Source organism: Sinocyclocheilus anshuiensis, unplaced genomic scaffold, assembly GCF_001515605.1.
Source record: "Sinocyclocheilus anshuiensis isolate Anshui unplaced genomic scaffold, SAMN03320099.WGS_v1.1 scaffold1079, whole genome shotgun sequence".
NCBI lineage: Eukaryota > Metazoa > Chordata > Actinopteri > Cypriniformes > Cyprinidae > Sinocyclocheilus > Sinocyclocheilus anshuiensis.
Window position 1 is genome coordinate 2,775,859 of NW_015548207.1, and position 21,736 is coordinate 2,797,594.

Here is a 21,736-nt window from a genome sequence, read left to right on the forward strand (position 1 = left end):
TGTGTGTGTGTGTGTGTGTGTGTGTGTGTGTGTGTGTGTATATATATATTAGTATACATAAATAGGTTTTATATATGTATACTATAAATATATAAATTAAATGCATTATAATAATTATTATTTAGCAATTAAGTGTATAATTTATCTATTAAACATATCCAGTGTTAATTTAGAATTTAAATATTATTGTAGTATTTACTAATATTTTGAATTAGATTTATTTCTTATATTTTCCGTTTTGGATTAAAATTTTAGTTAAGGTTTTGTAATTTTGTTATGTGCTGTTGTCATTTTTATTCGTTTTTGCTTTTAAAAATATTTTTATTTAGATTTTTTATATTTCATTTCAGTTTTAGTAATTTTAGTACTTAAACTTATTTTGTTTCAGTTAGTTGCCAAATCAACATTTCTAGTTTTTACATTTAAGTTTCTCATCTAATATTTATGTTTTGTCAGTTCAGCTTTATTTCAAGTAAGCAAAATGTTTTTAAATATTTTTAGTTAAAAGTTTTAGTTAAGTATATACATCACAATATAAAAATAATATTAAATTATATAAATTATATTGTTTTTTTTCGTAACATTTCCTTTGCATTGAATATTCTGTTTAACTCAGAAATACATTTCATTATAAAAAAATAAAATATATGTATTATATAAAAATATATCTTGTACTAAAACCAGTTTTAAAGTTAAAAATGTGTGTATTTATTAGTTTTAGTTGACAATAACAAAACTGAATACATCACATTATAAAAATAAAATATAATGATCTATACAATGTATAAAAATATATGTATTTGTGTGTCTTGCACAAAGACCACAGCTTTAAAGTTTTTCTTCATAATCTGATGCATTTGAACAGGATATTTAATGTAACATGCATATAATTCTATTTATTATTATTATTATTATTCTGTTTCTCAGAAACGTAGATATACTCAACATTATGAAAGAGAAAAATAATATAAAGTAAATAAATCAAATCCTGAGGCATTAAATCAAGCCCTGCCCTACATCATTTGCCACTGAATATTCGATTTCACCCAAAACATTATTAGGTAATTTAAAGTAGATCTGAAAGTAGGATGTTAGCAGGATGTCACAGGGGTGCCTGCAGAAATCAAACAGAGCATGGCGTCAGCATCAGTGGGAGGTGGTCTTTAGCTATTGTCATCGGGGGTCATAAACTCTTGCACTGCACTGGAAGTTGCTAGGCAGTGCAGTAGCCCTTTAAATCAGTCATGAGAGGTAGCTCGTTTCTATATAGACAGTCATGCATCCTCTTTGGAGAGTGTTAGATAAATGGCTAGCCTGTCAGCGTCACATAGTTGGAGAATATAGTGGTGTTGCTATGGCCACAAGTAGGGGTGAGGGTAAAGTGTGCAGCAAATTAGATCTACTGAGGATTTTTGTGCTGTTTCTCCATAACAAAATTCACAAAAATGGTCCATCTGCATCAAAATCTTTGCCTCGAAGATTAAATTAAGCGAAGTCATCGGCACTGGAAAAGACGGCCGCATTCTCAAAGAAGACATCCTGAACTTCTCAGCCAGGCAGTCGGGGGCCATCTTACCCCCAGCGCCCTTCCAGGAGATTCGTCCTCCTCCTCCTGCGGCTGTAGCACCTTCAGCTCCAGCTGCAAAGCCCAAAGAGAAGATGAGTCCACCTAGTATACCCACTCCTGTGATCCCTAAACCTGTTTTCACAGGCAAAGACCACACTGAACCCATTAAAGGTTTGTTTGCTTGTGTGTTTTGATTTAGAAGTTGATTCAGTCGCCGAAATTTTCAACGAAGGCTTTCAGAAGGCGATGGGTAAAATTTTAATCACCAGTCATTTTTGGCTCTAAGGCAATAATCAAAATTTCAAACAAAATTTTAAAATGTTTTTTGTTTTAACCAAGACCTTCAGAAGACGATGGTTAAGACTAGAATCAAATGCATGCTTAGCCAATCCCATAATGCATCACGACAAAGTGAGTGTAATCAAAGCCGATATGAAGATTGTATGTAATTATTCACTCAGTGCAGAAAAATATTAACGAGAGTCGTTCGATCTAGGTAATTTTACACAATTTTTGTATTATGCATTTTAACGTTTGCTTAGCAACATGATAACGTTAAACTCAAAATCACTTAATCTATTGTGAACAGCGCAATTTACATTTTTCTTACAAAGGCGATGGTTAAAACTGTCAGCAGTAAACTGGCCATCACATGTATGCTTAGCCAATCCCATAATGCATTGCGACAAGTTAAGTGTATAAATTATAAAATGACAGACAAAAGCCAATATGACAACTTTACTTAATTATTCACTCAGTAAAGAAAAATATGAATAGGAGTAGTTCAATTTAGTTAATTGTACAAAATTTGTGTCTCGTGTATTTTAATGCATACTACAGTATTTTGCAGTTAGCTTAGCAATATGCTAACATTAAACTCGATTGAAATAAGTTGTGAACAAAATTTGCATGACCTGCAATTTTTGAAAAGATTTTCAAAAATATTTCAGAGGGCAATAGTTAAGACTATTTTAACAGTAATGTACACTTAGTAAATCACATAATACATTGCGATAAGATCAGTGTAAGAAAAATCCAAAATGGCCAATAGAGCCAAAATTACAATTTTACATTATTCGCTCGGTCCAAGAAAGATATTAAAATGAGTAGTTCAGTCTCGTTAATTTTACACAGTATTTATGTGTATTTTAAAGTACACATTTTTTACGCGTACTATAATTTTGCGCAGTTAGCTTATCAACAAGCTAACATTAAGTTGAAATCAAGTGTGAACAGCATGATTTGCTGAATTGTTACTGATTGTTTTTCAAACAAAGGCTTTCAGAAGGCGATGGTAAAGACCATGTCAGCAGCCCTGAAGATCCCTCACTTTGGTTACAAAGACGAAGTGGATCTGAGCCAGTTGGTCCGGTTGCGCTCAGAGCTGAAAGGCCTGGCTGAGTCACGAGGAGTGAAGCTCAGCTACATGCCGTTCTTCATCAAGGTATAAAAGGGATTTGTGGGGTGCAAAACTCCAATTATGCTTGGTTTTAATATAAGTATCTTCTTCACAAACAGGCAGCATCTCTTGGTCTCCTCCATTTTCCAATTTTCAACTCTTCTTTGGATGAAAACTGCACAAATATCACCTATAAGGTACCGTTTCCATCTAAATAAAGATACTTTGAATTCAGTCGAGCTAGATCATTGATTGCTCTTCCTCCTCCAGGCTGCTCATAACATCGGTCTGGCGATGGATACCAGTCAAGGACTTCTAGTTCCCAATGTGAAGAACGTACAGATGCTCAGTGTCTTTGAAATCGCAGTGGAGCTCAACCGCCTGCAGACGTTGGGAATGGCAGGACAGTTGGGGACCACCGACCTCACGGGAGGAACGTTCACGCTCTCAAACATTGGATCGGTAAGTTAAGAACTGCAGGATGACCTTTGCTTGCTTCTGTAATGTAGTGCTAACTGTGTAGCTACACAAGGAAATGACGTAACCTTAACGTTGCTGTTGTTGTCGACAGATTGGAGGAACCTACGCAAAGCCGGTCATATTACCGCCTGAGGTTGCTATTGGTGCTCTTGGAAAAATCCAGGTAAAATTTTGCAATAAAATTCCAATTTACATATAATTTGCACTATGTAGTTTGGCATAGATGTCGGAAAACATATTTTGGTTTGTTCCGATACTGGCATACCCATTTGCTGCATTCTTGCTATTTTCTATACTAGCATTGTAATATATTTTCATACTTTTTAGATGTTTGTGAATTGAGCTTCACCGTTGCATTCGTTTGAAATGGTTTTGTTAAAGATTTAAAATTTATTATACATTTTGTCTACGGCTCTTTTCCAAAACATAGGTAGAAAATGTTGCCTACATAGGGAACTTACTATGTAGGAAAAACAAGCGTGCTCCAATACGAAGGCTTTTAAAAAAGATTTTTGTTGTCGTATATGATGTACAGAATTTTGGCTAAGTTATGTTTTAACGCATACTACAGTATTCCTCCGTTAGCTTAGCAACATGCTAACGCTAAACTCAATTGGAATCAGTTGCGAACAGTGCAAGTTTTATGACCCACAGAGTTGCTGCCGATATATAACTTTCAAAATTCAGTTAGTATGCTGCCTACGTAGGCACCAAGGCAACACACTGGTTTTTAGAACGCAGCCCAATTTTTTAAGTGACAATCTTTTTTTGCGTTCTCCACAGGTGCTGCCCCGGTTCAACCACAAGGGCGAGGTAGTGAAAGCGCACATCATGAATGTGAGCTGGTCCGCCGACCACCGGATCATCGATGGAGCCACCATGTGTCGTTTCTCCAACCTGTGGAGATCGTACCTGGAAAACCCCGCTTCCATGGTCCTGGATCTGAAGTAGAAAGCACACTTCCTCCAAGCACATCTAGACGTATCTAGACTCTGTCTCCCGACACTAAAGATTTTTTGGTTACTGGGGCACTGAGCTATTTGAACCATTGGTTTCCATCATGACTGAAGAACATTTCCACAACGTCATAAAGCTAATAACTGCTGTTTTGTTGTTTTTCTTCTTAATTCTGTCCTCTTGTTGCCTTATCAGATGTTACATCTACCAGAACGTATTGTGAATTGTTGAATGTTAGAGAATATGAACCCAGTGTAGCAGTATGAAAACGTACCTGTGATGTTTTTGTATATGAACTGTCTACATACTGTAAAATCTCCAATGGCGTTGCACAAGGGTTTTTAAAATCAGCAATGAACAGTGATATTTGTTAGTGGATAACATTTAGAAATAGTCTAGGTTCATCTTATGAAAATGTCACCAATTCAGTTAGTATGCTGCCTACGTAGGCAGCAAGGCAACATACTGGTTTTTAGAACGCAGCCCAATTTTTTAAGTGACAATCTTTTTTTGCGTTCTCCACAGGTGCTGCCCGGTTCAACCACAAGGGCGAGGTAGTGAAAGCGCACATCATGAATGTGAGCTGGTCCGCCGACCACCGGATCATCGATGGAGCCACCATGTGTCGTTTCTCCAACCTGTGGAGATCGTACCTGGAAAACCCCGCTTCCATGGTCCTGGATCTGAAGTAGAAAGCACACTTCCTCCAAGCACATCTAGACGTATCTAGACTCTGTCTCCCGACACTAAAGATTTTTTGGTTACTGGGGCACTGAGCTATTTGAACCATTGGTTTCCATCATGACTGAAGAACATTTCCACAACGTCATAAAGCTAATAACTGCTGTTTTGTTGTTTTTCTTCTTAATTCTGTCCTCTTGTTGCCTTATCAGATGTTACATCTACCAGAACGTATTGTGAATTGTTGAATGTTAGAGAATATGAACCCAGTGTAGCAGTATGAAAACGTACCTGTGATGTTTTTGTATATGAACTGTCTACATACTGTAAAATCTCCAATGGCGTTGCACAAGGGTTTTTAAAATCAGCAATGAACAGTGATATTTGTTAGTGGATAACATTTAGAAATAGTCTAGGTTCATCTTATGAAAATGTCACCCCCAAAAAAAGCAAATAAAAAAAGAAATTATATTTGGTATAAAGAAATATTATTATTATTTTAAATATTGCTATTCCTAAAAAAAGAAAGATTTTCATGAAGCAAAATATAATTTTTTTTTTTTCAGTGCTGCTTTTCTTTCCACTCCAGTGTTTTTAAAGCAAAATGGAAATATATGTGATTCAAACTGGCTGTGGGGAATCTGTACGGATACTTCCTCTCATCTTCTCTGGTGTGATGATTCTTGTTGGAGCATAATGTTCTGCCACTCTTGAATAATGGGAGTTTCCTTGAGGGATTGTTGTGGGAGTGTGTGAATGACGAAGGAAAGCGTTTTAATAAATTGTACATTTGAGGAACCGTTTCTCAGCAGTAAGCAGTGTTACTATTCCATCTCAAAACACGGTTGAACTCCAGGAGCTGGAATGAGCACAGCTAGTAAATTTTATAAGATTTATGATCCTTAGACAAGTCGAACAGAGCTTAAGCAGGGGGTGGAGCTTGTGTCTCATTCTTCGCTTAGATTTTAAAGCCTGGTGCCTCTATCTCTTGAGCACAAACTAAAAGGGGTTTAGCTAAGCATCTATTACAGAAAGAACATGCAGGTAAGACGTTCTCATATGTCTTAAATAATAGCGTAACGTAACAGGATTAATTGTATTCTAGGTTCACTATAAAACTAAAACTGATCAAATAATTTGAAATGTAACTTTACACCATAAATGTATGGTTTAAAGTTTGGTGCAACAGAGTTAGAAAAACTTGATTTAAACTGGATAATGGATTGTAAACAATCAATATAAAATAACACATTGGCAAATTAAAAATATTGATTTAAATTAACAGAATATTTGCTAATTAAAATAAGATCTTGATATAACATTATTTCTCATTATTATTGTAAATTAACAGAATAATCTGACATCCAGTTTTTTAATAATAAAATTAAACTATGAAAACCTATTTAATCTGTAATATGCATGTTTGGGGTCAGTCAGATTTATTTATTTATTTTTAAATTAGCACATATATTCAGCAAGGATGCATAAAACGATGATGGTAAAGACGAACGATTTAGATTTCAAATAAATGTTCTTTTTTAGCTTTCTACTCAAAGGAAAAAAAAATGTATCACAGGTTCCACAAAAATATTAAGCAGCAACTGTTTTCAACTGATAAAAATAAATATTTCTTGAGCATCAAATCAGCATATTAGAATGATTTCTGAAGGATCATGTGACACTGAAGACTTGACCTTTTCATTGGATTAATGACAGTAACAATTATATTTATGTATCTAATTAAACAAGAAAGAGGAGAAACAGTGGAAGGGACCCCAAGAGAAAAGTAAAAGCACCATAAGGTGGAAAATGTCCAAGGAAGACCCTGAAAGAAAGGGCAGGACATCATCACAGGTCCCCATCCCAAGGAGATCTAGCTCAACCTGGACGATGAAGAAGGAACCGAGAGGCCAAAAGTTACCAGACAGAGACGAGAAGCACATCCACTACCAGACCATCCCAGAAAGACGCTTCTCCACTGACCGAGCTCATGAAATAATCAAACACATTGTTGATGAAAGACTGGAGACTGTCGAGTACAGCTGCTCATGCTCGGGCATCTCCAAAGAACTGTCTGACTGTATTAAGACGGCTGTAAAGAAGCTGCTGTATGATCGATATAAGCTGGTCTGTTACGTGGCCATCGGGCAGCTGAAGGATTCGGTGGTGAACTGCTCTAGTAGAGCCATCTGGAGTCCCACTTCAGACACATTCACGGACTATATCTATAAAAACAGATCTTTATTTGCTGTTTGCATTTTGTTTGCAGTGTATAAAGAGTAACCTAACTGGCCAACTGGAATTAAAGTACAATTTTATGTAAGGCGACATTATGCACAAGTAGGCTATTCATTTGTATAGTTATAGTAAATACTCAAGAATATGTGAAAATTTGATATATATAAAAAAAAAAAAAAGATTTTTCAAAGTTTTAAATAAAAATGTATTGGAGTATGTTTTACATGAAAATGCTATTTCAGTCTCTCTCTACTTCATAATTTCATGTTTAAATCAATGTTACTTGCTATTGCTTTGTAATTGTCAAATTTACAAGCAACTTCTGAGTGAAAATTGTTTGTACACCTTTTTTTTGTTGTTTTTCTTTTTCAGTTTATATCATTAAAACATTCTACTAAAGCAGCAGCCACGACATACAAATATTTATCTAACAGCAATGTTTTGAAACGGTCCTAAGCTTCATTGTTAATCAGGTTACTATTGCTCTATTCTTAAATGCACGTCTGGTGTGGTAAAGTATGCAAAAGTAGACAGCTGCTCTTGTGCCAACTTTAGCATGTGACCACACTATTCAGTGTTGTCTCGGGTTAAATATAGACATTGGCCGGAGTTACGCTTCAAGAGGGAAAACCTGTGACAAACACGGAGCGGATAATTACTCCAAAGCCGATTCTTTCAACAGATCACACTTACTAGAATTGTCAGAGGAATTGTACCATTGGTGCAGCATTGGTGACTATCTTCTCCATATTAAATGGGAGCTAACCTGGTAAAAGCGCTGGAAGGACAATATGACCCAATGAGAGTGGTAAGCACAAGCTAATTCAAACTTTCTCACAGTTCCTTTAATGTCAATCACAGCATATGATTTACATAGTACTAACTCAAATGTGCCCTATCATCTCAAACCAAAACAACATGCAGAGCATACATTTTCCTGGCCGGTAAAATGGCTTATCTGCTGCCCTAGCATACTGTGTGTGTGAGGTGATATTTGGGGCTCTGTATCATCATGACGGGGGTCACGGTGTGCTGTGGGACAGTGAACTCTATCAAGACTCTGTGGGAAACCAGGATAAAGAAAAGCACAGATGAACTGAAGAAGGAGAGAGAGCAGAGAGACAGGAAAGCAGTTGGTAGGTACGTCCATTACTGTCATGTATCCCATGGGAAGCATAATGACTTATTTTAAAGCAATGGTTCTCAACTGGTGGGTCGTGACCTAAAAAAAGCATTGCCGGTTACTAAGTGCGAACACTAATCTTAAAATCATGTATAGTTGGGATATGTTGAAAATACTTTTCAGCATTAAAGGTTAAGAGTCCACTCAAACTCTATGGTTCATTTGTTACTTGGTAGAAGCTCGTCAAATTTGCCAACATGTAAAGTTGTTTGACATGACTTAATCTCTTAAAAACCATGAACTAGATTATGCAAGTTAAAAGAAGATACAAACCATACTGCATCAAATGTGATTTTCAGGTCTGTTACTGTGTTGGGTTGCCACTTGATGTCCAATGTAAAATCTGGATCCTGAAGAACCAGTTGAGAACCACTTCATAGACTGTGCTTTTGTCTATCCTGAAACCTCCATTAACAGATTTAGTATAAGGAAAGTTTTTGAATAGTTCAAAATCTTTGGCGTAGGTTGACAGGTGCCTGGGAGGATCGCATCACTTTGGCCAAGCTAAAGGGAAAAGTTGTGACAGAGGAAGGACGTGTCATCCTGCGTATTGAAAAGGAGGAGTGGAAGGTAAAGCATTTTGTGCTTTGTGAGTTTGAGGTCAGTTTCAAATTAGAAGTCAATCCAATGCTCCAGAACCAGACACCCCCATTTGTTATTTTAGGTACATGAGCACCCTCAATATACCATTTTTCTGAGCCCACACTGGTGCAGAATATTATCCAACATTTCATAAAGTAAAGTGTACCTGCAAGGACTGAGGCAGAGGTGTCCAGTCCTGCTCCCAGAGGGCCAATGTCCTGCAGAGTTTAGCTCCAACACACTTACCTGCCAGTTTCTAGTCAATCTGAAGACCTTGATTAGCTGCTTCGGGTGTGTTTAATTAGGGTTGAAGCTAAACTCTGCAGGACACTGACCCTCCAGGAACAGGATTGAACACCCTTGGTCTATGATATGTGCTGCATCTCAATGTGCCTACTTTATACTACGCCCTTAAAGTATGTACTCTTTTGGTGAAGAAAAAGTACACACTTTTGAGTGTGTAGTAGAAGAGTAGGCACGCTTTGGGACATACTGTCATGTCACACAATTGCTTCTTTAAAGGACCGCTCTGTCGCACCTGTTACAGTAAACTGGCCTGTCAATAATCTTGTCACAGTTAACATCCTCCACATTTCATTTAATTTAACTTCCTACCGTACTGGAGAGAAAAGAAGCAGCACATTGATCTGCCAGTCGCGTGTCTTTCATGCAGAGAACTCTGCTCATATTTTCTGCATAATGATGCATTTAAAAGTTAACAACCAAATGGATGTTTATAAAAGTTCACGTTGCTGTTGCAGATGAAATATAACACGGATAACAATAAATAAATATTTTTTACCAGGTTAAATGTTGATTATTAGTAACTCAAACCCCTTTTTGTAAACCTCTACCTAACCGTCGATCGCGCGCATCCGCCACGTTTGTAGTTTTTAACGTTTTATTTGTGTTTGTAGTTCTGGACCGAATCCTTCGCCATAGCGCAATGGCGCTTTTTTCCACACTTCAAAAATCGACCTGAAATAGTAGACCATCCGGGGACTTTTGGCATACTCTTTTCAAAATACTATGCTTTGGGACACACTTATTCTAATCTCACATACTATTTAGGATGGATAGTATGAACATTGAGATGCAGGGATGGTTTGGGTCAGGACTTTGGAGCAAAAGGTGTCCAATCCTGCTTCTGGAGTTCCTGCAAAGGTTAGCTTCAACCTGCTCCAACACACCTGCCTGCGTATTTAAAGTCATTTTGAAGACCTTGATTTAGCGGTTTCAGGTGTGCTTAATGGAGGTTGGAGCTAAACTCTGCAGAAAGGTGGTGGCCCTCCAGGAACAGGATTGGACACCCCTGACTTCTAAAAGAAAAAGAGTTTGAAAACAATGCTTTCAAACTGCTCACGTATTCGCAGATATAGCAGCCTACTGGCTTTAAAAAAAATTCCTATTGAGTGTTTGGTTTTCATTGTTTGCACTCTTTTTGCAGACTCTTCCTCCAGCTCTGGTTCAACTCTCCCAGATCCAAGAATGGCAGTTACACCGAATAGGACTTCAAAAAATCCCACGGTTCATCTCAAGCTTTGAGAGTCTTCTAGTCTTGGACTTGTCTCGCAATTCAGTCACAGAAATTCCCAAAGAAATCGGTCAGTACAAAAATGGGTGTCTTTTGTACAAACTTTGACTTTCTTTAGCCAAAGTAACTCTCAGATATGCTCTTATAAATAACAGGCAAACTATCTCGGTTACGAGAGCTGTTGTTGAGCTTTAACAGAGTAAGCTACGTACCAGAAGAACTTGGTTGCTGTGAAAATCTGGAGAAACTGGAACTTGCAATGAACGAAGATCTGGATGAGTTGCCTACTCAGGTCAATAACATTGAACACATATGTATACACAGCATATTTGGTCTTTAAAACGCTCTATATACCTACTGCCTGTGCTTGCTTTGATCTAATTTCCTTAGCTTAGCAATCTAAAGAAGCTGTATCACTTGGACCTCTCCATGAACCTATTCACCACCATTCCAGATTGTGTGGTCAACCTTCCTTCTCTAGAATGGCTAGACATGGGCAGCAACAGGTTGGAAAGTTTGCCAGAAGATATTCACAGGTAAAATACTAAACTACAAGCAACTTCAGATCATTATCTTTTCTGTCAATGTACTACTAACAGAACCAAGATTTTGTAATAAATCCTATGAACTTTACGTCCCAATTTAGAATGGAGAAACTTCACACCTTGTGGCTCCCAAGAAATGAACTCGAGTACCTGCCAGACAATATCAGTCACATGCAAAGTCTGGACACGCTAGTTCTGAGCAAAAATAAACTACGAGACATTCCTCCACTTATGGAGGGCATGAGTAATCTCAGGTAAGCACTAAAGTATTGTTCAATTTGTAGAGTGTCATTGGGGACCAATCAAAAACTTAATGAATACAAAACAATTTTTCTATAGGAAACCCTGGAATCTATTTCACACAAGAATGCAAATGCTTCTTGGACTGAGTTGCTAAGCATTGGTGAAGCATTCGTGTCTGCATACTTACGCATTTTACAAATGATTACGATTACGAAGTTTAAAATGCTCATTCTGCAGGTTTGTGAATTTCCGTGACAATCCTTTGACATATGATGTGACGCTTCCTGACTTAAAAGAGGATGTAGATGAAGAAGAGAACGACAGGGAGATGTTTGGTCGCGAGTTCATGCACTTCTATATCCAAGAGGCCCGGAAAAGAGGTTATGCCGTACTCAATATGTATTGTGTGCAAAATTGGTAGCAGAACTTATTGTTTAATAAATGAAATAAACATGAAATTAAAGCCTTGAGAGCCCCTTAAAGACCAACTTTTGTGTTAAATGTCTCTTGCAGGATCCCAAACATCAGTGCTAAATGTGATGTTGGAAGGCGTGTCAGAGACCGCATCTTCTTTGTGACTTGCATGCTGGCTTCTGTCTGCCTTCAGGCTTGATCTTCTGGTCCATCATGTCAAGTTTTGTTCTGTGAAGAGCACTTCACGTCTATTAAATGTCTTGTCTATGCTGTTTGTTGGAGTTGCTGCTTTCTGCTAGTATGTCATAACTAATGTTTGTGGATGAGCTGAAATAAAATCCATAAACATTGATCAAATAAAATGAAGCATACGTGTCCTGCACTTGAGCTTGTTTGTCTTGTTTAAGAAGGCTGTTGAGACTCATCTCTATTCTGATTGGCTGCTGGAACGGCAGTTAGTAACACATTCTCCAATGAAATGTCTCTGCTTGTGTAGTATTTCAGGCTAGTTTCAAAGCCTTTTTGCTGAAGGTAATACATTCTGCCATGGTCAATCAGACGTTTACAAAGCCGTCCGATCTGTTCCCGATCTTCAACTGACATCAAACTGCAAGAAAAACGTTTACAAATGAGATCATGATCTTAATGCAATTTGTATTGGTCGATCAGCAGAAAACTCACCTGTTGAGGGTATCTGGTAAAGCTTCCTCTCGCTCATCTCATGTTCTTTCTCTTCACCTGTTTTATGTTCACTTTGTTTTTCTGTTGTCTTGGAGCCAATTTTTCTCATCCCACAAGTGGCCCAGCGAAAGGCAGCAAACTCTTCCGGTCCAAGACCTCTCTGCCTGAAGAACTCTTTTCCCACGTAGTGTCTCCAATCGCAACGGTGGTGGCAGCAAAGAGCGATGGCCAGTCCTGACACTATGGGCTTTTCACCAGTTTCCCTGCCTTCGGTTGAGGGAACAGGCTTGATAAAATCACCAGAACCCTCATTCTGATGGAGTTTTATGCGCTTTGTTGGAGGTTCATCATCTTTGTCGGTGCAGCTGTGCTCAAATAAACACCGAAGGGCCAGATCTGTGGTGACAAGTTGACAAAACTCAATCTAGTAGTACTGATACCATAATGACGTTTATTGAATTCTAGTCTACCTGTTGCTGCACCACACAGGTGCTTCCCAACACCAATAATAGGAAGTCCTTTTTTTCTCAGAAGAGGGACCTTCGCTGAAAAGTACAAAGTAGTTTATTAGAAGATCAAATTAAAATTGTAAAACTATTTATTTTAGAATATATTAAGACAATTACGACTAGTTTACTCACATAAATCAAGGTGCTGAATATCAACCTGAAGCCTATCAAATGCTGAGTGCATTTTTGTGCTTGCCATCTACCTAAAAAACATAAAATTGAAATTTAACCTTACTTTCGAGTAGAAAGAACAATATTTTCCTGAATTTGAGGAAAGGTTAGCTTTATGCGATTGACACCACACCTTAAAGTGAGTACTGGACCTTTCCACAAGTAAAAAATTGACATTTTCAGCTGCTTTAAGAGCGATGTGAATCCAGTGGGACAGTTTTCCCTTCCCTGCTCCAAACTCTATGTAGCATCTGTTTGGGCTGAGCAGTTCTAAAACCTCCATGTTTCCCAGAATTGAAGCCTGTGAAACCGGGTAACATTTCTTTAAAATAAGGATATAACCAAGACTATTTATATATAGTATGTGTGCATTAGCAGTTCTGGAGTGCTTTACCTGTTGCTTGAGGTGTTTAAAGGCAGAATCTCCATTCTTTGGGTCACTTAGAGGCTCATGTAGAGCAGAATGTGAGATTATGTTTTCAACGAGTTTGGTATTTAGTCCTGAGGAAACAGGTAAACACGTAAGAATCCTTTATAATTACATAAAATATGACATAACCAGATTTAATAGTCATGTGATAAAACTCAAATGACAGTTGAATACCTTTCAGTGCAGTTTTGAGTTTCACAATCGACTCATCCAGCTCATTTTTGGATCGTTCAGCGATAGTTATCTGCATTGATGCATCATTATTAAACACATATCTATTAATTAAAGCCATGAAATCTAGATTCACATGCTCTCATAGGCAATACAATCACCTCCTCTATGGGTTCATCTTCATTTGCAGAACCTGCATTGATGTCCTTCACATAATAAATCTATAAACAAATCAAACATAGCAGCCATTCAAAAGCATTGTGTTATGCCACATGGATTTTATTTTTCTAATGTTGTAGAAAAACATCACTCCAAAAAAATATATTCAGAAATAATTGTAGGTGGAATTATTTATACATACAGGTTTTGGTTTCTCCTTAGAATTACATTTCTTCAGGTGTTTAGCCAGATTATCTTCAAATACAGTGCTGTTTAAGTCAGGAGAGAAGATTTTTGAATATAACAAACATACAAGTTAAAAGTCTGCCACCGAGACATGGGACAAAACTCTACTTGTTATAAGTTTTAAGAATAATCAAAATGTAACTTTTAAAATAATCATAGATGATCACTAATGTTCTTAACACAAATGTACAATTCATTTTATTTCTCTTTATTTAAAAATGTTGACATTAAATGACCCTTAAAACCACCGCAGACTGTACCTCAATATTTCATATTGACTATGACAGTAGGATACAGAGGTTAATTTTTTAACTTTTTTAGGTTTCAAATATGTCCTTAATGTAAAATAATTACATATATTTATATCAAAGTCCTTAAAATGCAAAATGATGTAGCTAAAAATCGGTTGACACCAGTCATAATTCATTCATTCACTTCTAGATTTGTCAATTTTCATATTAATTAATTTATTAAGAAATATTCAAGCCAGATATAACATTTCTGTATGCATGAATCTGAAACTCTGGAATCATTTAATTGATTCATTTTGGACTGAACTACTTAAACACTACAGAAACTTTCTCAAACTTGTTAGAAGAGTGAACATCTTACTGTTTGGGGTCCAGAGGACAGGTTTTTTCTCACTCTCTTCACCCTATATGAAAATTACATCAAATTTTGAGAAAACAATAACTTATTTGATTTACTAATATTAATAGCGGCAAGGTAAGCAGTAGTGAATCCATTCAGAGCAGAATAACTCTGCCATTATAACGTATTTCATTCACATACAGCATTTGCATGCTCTCCGCAAACGGTTTTCCCACTTCCAACAATCATCTTGCAGTATCGTTTCTTTTTTGCTACATAAAAAGCACATCGCCCAGGTAAAGGCGCCGACACGCCGTTTGCTACGGACCCCTCCATCATGAAGACGCAACTGGCTCACTTCCGCAAGACATTTCAAAATAAGAGCCATGGACAACAAATCTGAGAAAAAAATCAAGAACGCATAAAATATTATTTATTTATTTGTCCGTATAATCTTTAACTATTCTTAAACCTATTAGTAGTAGTAGTACTAGTAGTAGTAGAAGTTCACTTTTATCAAAGACTATAGAATACTATGCCTTAAAGGGACTTTGCTTTTATCGTGGCTGACTGTTTACGGTCATCGAAGCCGGAAGAGCATCGTCATCATGCGTGTTGTCAGTCAGCTGTTTATTTCCATAATTGCCGTGTGATGTTAGTTTGCGCGCAGTCTGTGTGGAGTTGCACAACAGATTGTAAGATGTTTGTTGAAGATGCTTGTGAAGAACTTTGCACTATTAGCAAAGACTCACTTGTGTGAGTCTGACAAACAGGAAGAGTGCATCGCATGCTCTGTCAAATCTGTGATAAAGCACAGTTTATGGAAATCTTTTTTAAAAATAATTTATTTATGTTTTTATTGCTGAGTGACTCTGGAACAAGAATGGCAGCGCGTCTCGAACCTCAAGTCATGCGTTAACTTTTAAAATCAGGCAAGTCTTCTTTATATATTTATATATATAGCACCAAGAGCTTGTAACACTCCAAAGAGAAAGGAAAAATGTAAATTGCATCATATGACCCCTTTAAAATGTGACTTTGTTAATCTGCATACCAAGACATTTTTCCTGCTTGGTTGCTTCAGTGTCCAACATATTAACCCTATAAAGTCTGATAACATCAAATAATAATTGTCCGAAAATGCGTTTTTTTTTATTGTATTTTTTATGTTTTTGAAGTGGAGCAGTTTGATTCTTTAGGCGAAATCTAAAAAGAAAACGCGTGCATATGTGTCTTCTTTGTTGAGTATCAGGCTTTTTATTCTCATATCATAGTAAGGATGTGGAGCTCATACTTGAGGGAGAAAAAACACCTACACTCTGAGGAAAGATATTAAATTTGCAGTTGCTGATATGGCCAAAAAGTTAAGATGTAATTCTGATAGCTAATGTAAATCAATGAGATCTTTATAACAGTATAGCAGACACTTACATAAAACACAAATAAATATCAGTTGTCACTCGGTATCTCGTGCAATTTAAATGCTTTGTTTATGATCAAAGCTCTGTCAGTTTTATTGTGAGGGAAAAAACAGAATGCAATGCAATACAAAGATGCTTGAGAGATGAATGAATAAATGTTCCTCAAAAACATAATGCATCATATTTGATCCTCGCATTTTAACGTGATTTATGGATACTCGAGTAACACCTGCTTCAGTCCAGCAGGTGTTCATCTTGAAATATTGCTAACAGTTACAGTACCTTTATAAGTTTCTCTTACATTTACGACATAAAAATCAGAAAAGATTTCACAGTTAAACGACACATGTATCATGAACTGAAAGAAGTTTTTAGAATGGAAATTTTTAGAAAAGGCCTTTTACTTGCTAAAAAAGTATAGATTATCAGTCATATGACAGAAGGAATGTAGTTTTGATCATGTTGATAATTACACATTTCCCTATCAAGTATGATACTGGGCTTTATAGGGTTAACCTGCTTAGGATTTATTTTTGTCAGGTTTTCTTTGGTGCTTTTTCACCAGACATTTATTATAAGGGTATTTCTGATGACGTCACTAAACGGTTCTGCTCTGTTTATGGCTTTTAAATGTTTTCCTCCAGTCTAAACAAGGAAATCACATGGCAGATGTTTCAAATAATCTGCCTTTATATATTTCCTGTAATATTAAATGACTTTTAGATACACTGCACTTACTCTGTTTACTCAAGGCTCTAATTTATGGTTTTTAATGCTTTTTTAAAAAATTGTTCATAAAGTCATGGAGGAGCTGGACCCGGAGGAGCAGTTCCTCAGGGACGCTAGGAACGCATGTTGATAATTACACATTTCCCTATCAAATATGATACACTAGGCTTTATAGGGTTAACCTGCTTAGGATTTATTTTTGTCAGGTTTTCTTTGGTGCTTTTTCACCAGACATTTATTATAAGGGTATTTCTGATGACGTCACTAAACGGTTCTGCTCTGTTTATGGCTTTTAAATGTTTTCCTCCAGTCTAAACAAGGAAATCACATGGCAGATGTTTCAAATAATCTGCCTTTATATATTTCCTGTAATATTAAATGACTTTTAGATACACTGCACTTACTCTGTTTACTCAAGGCTCTAATTTATGGTTTTTAATGCTTTTTTAAAAAATTGTTCATAAAGTCATGGAGGAGCTGGACCCGGAGGAGCAGTTCCTCAGGGACGCTAGGAACGGGAACCTAGAAGGAATCCAAAAGCTTTTGATGTCCAAGATAAAGGAGGAGGCCAAAATCGACATCAACTGCAAGGGTAGAACACGTCATTAGGTTTCTATTGACCACTCGAATGTTTCTAGACATATTGGAGTACTTCTAACAGCGTTACATTGTTTCAGGCAAGAGCAAATCTAATCATGGATGGACTCCTCTTCATCTGGCCTGCTACTTTGGACACAGAGATGTTGTTGAGGCCTTACTGAAGGTATCGATCATCTCAGCCTTTTATATTCTCATATATGTGTGCACTGGTATGTTTCTGAGTAGAATTTGCGCTTGGTATTTTAATGTCTAATTGTTGCTCATCTGTGCTTCTTACAGGCTGGAGCAGATGTTAATTTGCCAAATAATGTCGGAGACACACCTCTCCATAAAGCAGCATTCACTGGGAGAAAAGTATGCATTACTGGTATCATACATGTTCATGCACTAGATATTAGCTTGTGATAGACTGATAATCAGTTTGATTAATATTAAAAAAAAGAAATGCAGCCAACAGTGGTATTACAGAAACATTTGTTTCCTGTATGTCTTTGATAATTGTAAACGTTTTTTACAGGTAAGTAATGTTTTAAATTAAAGATGTAAAATAAATTTGCAACCTCTGAGATCACAAATCAACTTGACATAATTAACAACAGTAATTTAAAATGAGAAATGTTTCTTTGGCAACTAGCTGGTTTATATATATATATATATATAATTTTTTATTATATTTCAGTTAATGTTTATTTAATGTCAAGTAATGACATTTTTTTTATGGTTTTAATTTTAGTTTTAGTTATCTATAATAACCCTGAATATAATTTTATTGTTTTGATTTATATAAACTTTTAATCATAATTGTAATGAATTTTAATAAAAAATAATTGTATTTAATTTTAATAATTCATTATTAAATATATTAAAATGTTATTGTTATTTTAATTCATACTGTAATTTAATTATTACTTTAATTATTTTTAATTTAATGTAATATTTTGATTACATTATTTGAATATTTTATTATTAATAATAATTTATAATGATTTATCATAATAATATCATAATGATTTATGTTTTTATTGGTGTAGTCTAATAATCATTATCATCATTGTATCAAAAATTTGAAATAAAACAACAATTAAAAATCAGTTGTGCACATTGGCTATCGGTTAGCGGTATCAGTCATAAAAGGGATTTTTGGGCAATCTCTAATAGAAGTGCTATACTGTTGAGCCATATGAATGTGCGCAGCCTTAAATCACTGACATACAGTAACTACTCACCTGAATGTTAATACTGACTGGATACTGAAAGCCGAACACTGATTGGACTCTGAATGCTGGTTTTGCGGTTTAGGAGGTTGTAATGTTGCTTCTTCAGTACAACGCTTGCGCTTCTGTCATCAATGGCATGGCCCAGATACCTAAAGACATTACCCAAAGTGCTGAGATTAAAAGCATGTTGGAGGGTAAGCGTGCTGAAAGTGCATGAAATCGTACTGAACATGTTTTGGATAAAGTCTGCTGAATGATCACTAAATTATTACCATTCAATTTTTTACCTTCTAGCTGCTGAGAGGACTGAAGAGAGGAAACTAGAGGAGCAGCTGCTGGAGGCGGCGCGGGAAGGAGCCATATCTACCCTCACAAGACTGGTTACCTTGCTAACTACTTGTTGTTCTACCCTGTCGCTAAACCACTTTGAGCAGTTGTAATGTCTGATCTTGTTCCTCGTGTAGCTAAACATGAAGAAACCCCCAAACATAAGCTGCACAGACTTGTTGGGCAACACGCCGCTGCACTGCGCCGCTTACAGAGGCCAGAAACAGTGCGCCGTCAAACTCCTGCAACACAAGGCCAACCCCAACATCAAGAACAAAATCGGTAGTGAGCTCCACCTTATTGTAGCGTCATGTTTCAAAGCATTCAACACTGTTGTGTTTGTCGCCAGGTCAATATTTTCTCAATCCGCTGTTGTTTTCATTGTTTTAGTTTCGTTACTGTCATAGTCATATTTTTACTATTTTAGTACATCTACAAATATATATGAAACATTAGTTATTAAAATAAAACAAAATAACTACATGAATTTGTTTTGTTTGTTTTATATTTGAATGACCTCTGACTTTTTATGGTTGCCTGATACATGTTGATTAATTTTTGCATTTTTGTTTCTCAATTGATTTTAGATCAGACTGTTTTTGATTTGGCGAACGATGCAGAAATGAAGCAGATCATTACAGGAAATGTTATGAAAGTAGGTTCAGTTAATTGGACAGTTCTGATGTAACGATGTCACAAAAATATATGTATTTCAAAAATACCTTGTCCATCATCATATCATAACACTGATGTTTTGCAGATTTTACACTTATTTATGATGGTGTAGCCTTTTTTTGTGAATTTGGTTTCATTGTTTCGACACTTTCATCCTATAGGGCATGACGCGACATGTTCAAATGTTCGAGGGGCCTCTTTGGAAGGTATGCTTTATCAAAATCTATAACTATAGTAGACATATTTTGAAAAATAATTTATTTGTTATTATTGTTATTATTTTTTTTTTTTGTATTTAATTTTCTTTTATATTTTTATTTCAGAGCTCAAGGTTTTTTGGCTGGCGCTCCTGCTGGGTAGTTCTTCTGGATGGAGTCTTGTCATGGTACCCTAAACGGTGAGTATCTGCCTCTATTCCCAAAATGTGATGCTATAATTGAAATAAATATATAATATATAATAGAATGTAATGATAGTAAAATTGCTGGAATTAAAGACGCATTTTGCAAAATGTGCAGAGATAAATGTTGTAAAACTTAAATTCTTTTGGAATGTTTCATATGTGAAGAAAATAAATACTGTAAAATTGTAAATTTACAATATTTTTAACTCAACAAGGTCATAATATATAATAAAATGTAATGTTAAGAAAATTGCTTAAAGACTTGTTTTGCAAAATCTACAGAATTTGTTTTTTATTGTAATGTTTAATTTTTTTATTTAATGTCATAATATATAATACAATTTTATGATAGCAAAATTGCTTAAAGTTGCTTAACATTTGCAGAATTTTTCTTTGAAAACTGTTTTTATTGTAATGTTTCATCCTTTTTAGCTCAATATATGTATGTGTATATATATGTGTATATATATATATATATATATATATAGTGTCATAATATATAATAAAATATGACGGTAAAATTTCTTAAATTAAAGAGTTATTTAGCAAAATTCAAAGAAATAAATATTTGAAAACTGTCGTTTTTATTGTAAAGTTTCATCCTTTTTTAAACCATCAAGGTTATAATATATAATAAAATGTAATGATAAATAAATTTCTAAAATTAAAGACTTATTTTGAAAAATTAAAAAAAAAAAAAAATGTATTGTAGTGTAACTCATCAAGGTCATAATATATAATACTTTTTAATGATAGGAAAATGACCTAAAAAAATGTATTTTCAAAATGTGCAGAAATAAATATTTGAAAACTTTTTTCCCAGTAACTTTTCATTCATTTTTTTTTAACTCATCAAGGTCAGATGCAGATTCAAACACTCACCGGCAAGGTTGCAAACCGCTAACACAAGCGCAGAGCATGGTAAGATTCATTTGATGATTTATCAGCAATGAACAAAATGCTGATTCATGTTTTGTGGGATTGTTAACAGGATTTCCCAAACTGCTTTTCTTTCTAACTTTCAGATTAAAGCAAAAGATAACTGCTATTTCACAGTCAGGTGCTTTGACGACACTGTTCACCATTTCAAAGTGTCACAGAAGAACGACCCCGAATCCACCAGAAAAGTGAGATGCCTTTCAGCTCTGTTGTTAGATTAGACTGGACTGCGTTACGTATGTTTGTGTGAATGTGTGTTCTTTTTCAGAGGTGGCTGGAGGCCATAGAGGAGCATTCAGCCTTTAGCACTCATTACTGCTCACAGGACCCAGACAGCGAGGAAGAGGAAGACAACGTTGTGTCTGTACATGAGCTTTCTGACTCACTTCAGGTGAGAAATCACATCCGCAGCTTAATTTATTGATGAAATCGTTTCTTGACAATCACATCAGCTGATAGAATGCACATGACCGCACTTTCTTCCTCTTCTACGAGGATACATAGCTGTTCATCATGTGACAAAATTATCTAGCAGCAGAAAAAGGTTGTGTTATTTACAAAAACAATTACAAAGACGAATACAGGCAGATTTAAAAAAAAAAACTTTGTGTATACAAAAGTTGAAGAAATAAATATTTGAAAAT

General features: G+C 35.8%; 4 protein-coding genes and 1 pseudogene across 7 annotated transcripts in view; 4 read left to right on the forward strand and 1 right to left on the reverse strand.

The window, feature by feature from the left end:
- LOC107653638 (lipoamide acyltransferase component of branched-chain alpha-keto acid dehydrogenase complex, mitochondrial-like) overlaps positions 1-4,485 on the forward strand; it is a 6,786-nt gene extending 2,301 nt beyond the window's left edge. For all 3 annotated transcript variants that reach the window (XM_016440410.1, XM_016440411.1, XM_016440412.1), the window contains exons 6-11: positions 1,480-1,738; positions 2,845-3,011; positions 3,086-3,163; positions 3,237-3,428; positions 3,538-3,609; positions 4,230-4,485. In XM_016440410.1, coding sequence (XP_016295896.1) covers positions 1,480-1,738; positions 2,845-3,011; positions 3,086-3,163; positions 3,237-3,428; positions 3,538-3,609; positions 4,230-4,397 — 936 coding nt within the window. In that variant the 3' untranslated portion in view covers positions 4,398-4,485. The remainder of the gene's footprint in view (positions 1-1,479; positions 1,739-2,844; positions 3,012-3,085; positions 3,164-3,236; positions 3,429-3,537; positions 3,610-4,229) is intronic.
- Positions 4,486-6,122: 1,637 nt separating this feature from the next.
- On the forward strand, positions 6,123-7,367 carry LOC107653548 (tctex1 domain-containing protein 1-A-like). Its single transcript, XM_016440288.1, has 2 exons — positions 6,123-6,128; positions 6,834-7,367. The coding sequence occupies exons 1-2, from the start codon at positions 6,123-6,125 to the stop codon at positions 7,365-7,367; spliced, it is 540 nt and encodes a 179-aa protein (XP_016295774.1).
- Positions 7,368-7,666: 299 nt separating this feature from the next.
- Positions 7,667-12,222, forward strand: LOC107653639 (leucine-rich repeat-containing protein 39-like). 2 transcript variants are annotated; one of them, XM_016440414.1, is made up of 9 exons: positions 7,667-8,130; positions 8,247-8,462; positions 8,970-9,075; positions 10,535-10,691; positions 10,777-10,913; positions 11,012-11,157; positions 11,268-11,420; positions 11,647-11,789; positions 11,923-12,222. In XM_016440414.1, the coding sequence occupies exons 2-9, from the start codon at positions 8,335-8,337 to the stop codon at positions 11,985-11,987; spliced, it is 1,035 nt and encodes a 344-aa protein (XP_016295900.1). In that variant the 5' UTR covers positions 7,667-8,130; positions 8,247-8,334; the 3' UTR covers positions 11,988-12,222. The 2 variants fall into 2 exon arrangements, with proteins under 2 accessions (XP_016295900.1, XP_016295899.1); XM_016440413.1 differs by having other exon boundaries at positions 8,293-8,462.
- Positions 12,205-15,117, reverse strand: LOC107653640 (tRNA:m(4)X modification enzyme TRM13 homolog; annotated as a pseudogene).
- A 261-nt stretch (positions 15,118-15,378) lies between these two features.
- The window catches only part of LOC107653641 (oxysterol-binding protein-related protein 1-like), a 20,955-nt gene continuing 14,597 nt past the window's right edge, over positions 15,379-21,736 (forward strand). The window contains exons 1-13 of the mRNA XM_016440415.1: positions 15,379-15,713; positions 17,398-17,523; positions 17,609-17,694; positions 17,811-17,885; positions 18,831-18,942; positions 19,043-19,128; positions 19,213-19,357; positions 19,663-19,730; positions 19,912-19,956; positions 20,074-20,147; positions 21,011-21,074; positions 21,179-21,280; positions 21,361-21,483. Of these exons, the coding sequence (XP_016295901.1) occupies positions 17,400-17,523; positions 17,609-17,694; positions 17,811-17,885; positions 18,831-18,942; positions 19,043-19,128; positions 19,213-19,357; positions 19,663-19,730; positions 19,912-19,956; positions 20,074-20,147; positions 21,011-21,074; positions 21,179-21,280; positions 21,361-21,483 (1,104 nt within the window). The 5' untranslated portion in view covers positions 15,379-15,713; positions 17,398-17,399. The remainder of the gene's footprint in view (positions 15,714-17,397; positions 17,524-17,608; positions 17,695-17,810; positions 17,886-18,830; positions 18,943-19,042; positions 19,129-19,212; positions 19,358-19,662; positions 19,731-19,911; positions 19,957-20,073; positions 20,148-21,010; positions 21,075-21,178; positions 21,281-21,360; positions 21,484-21,736) is intronic.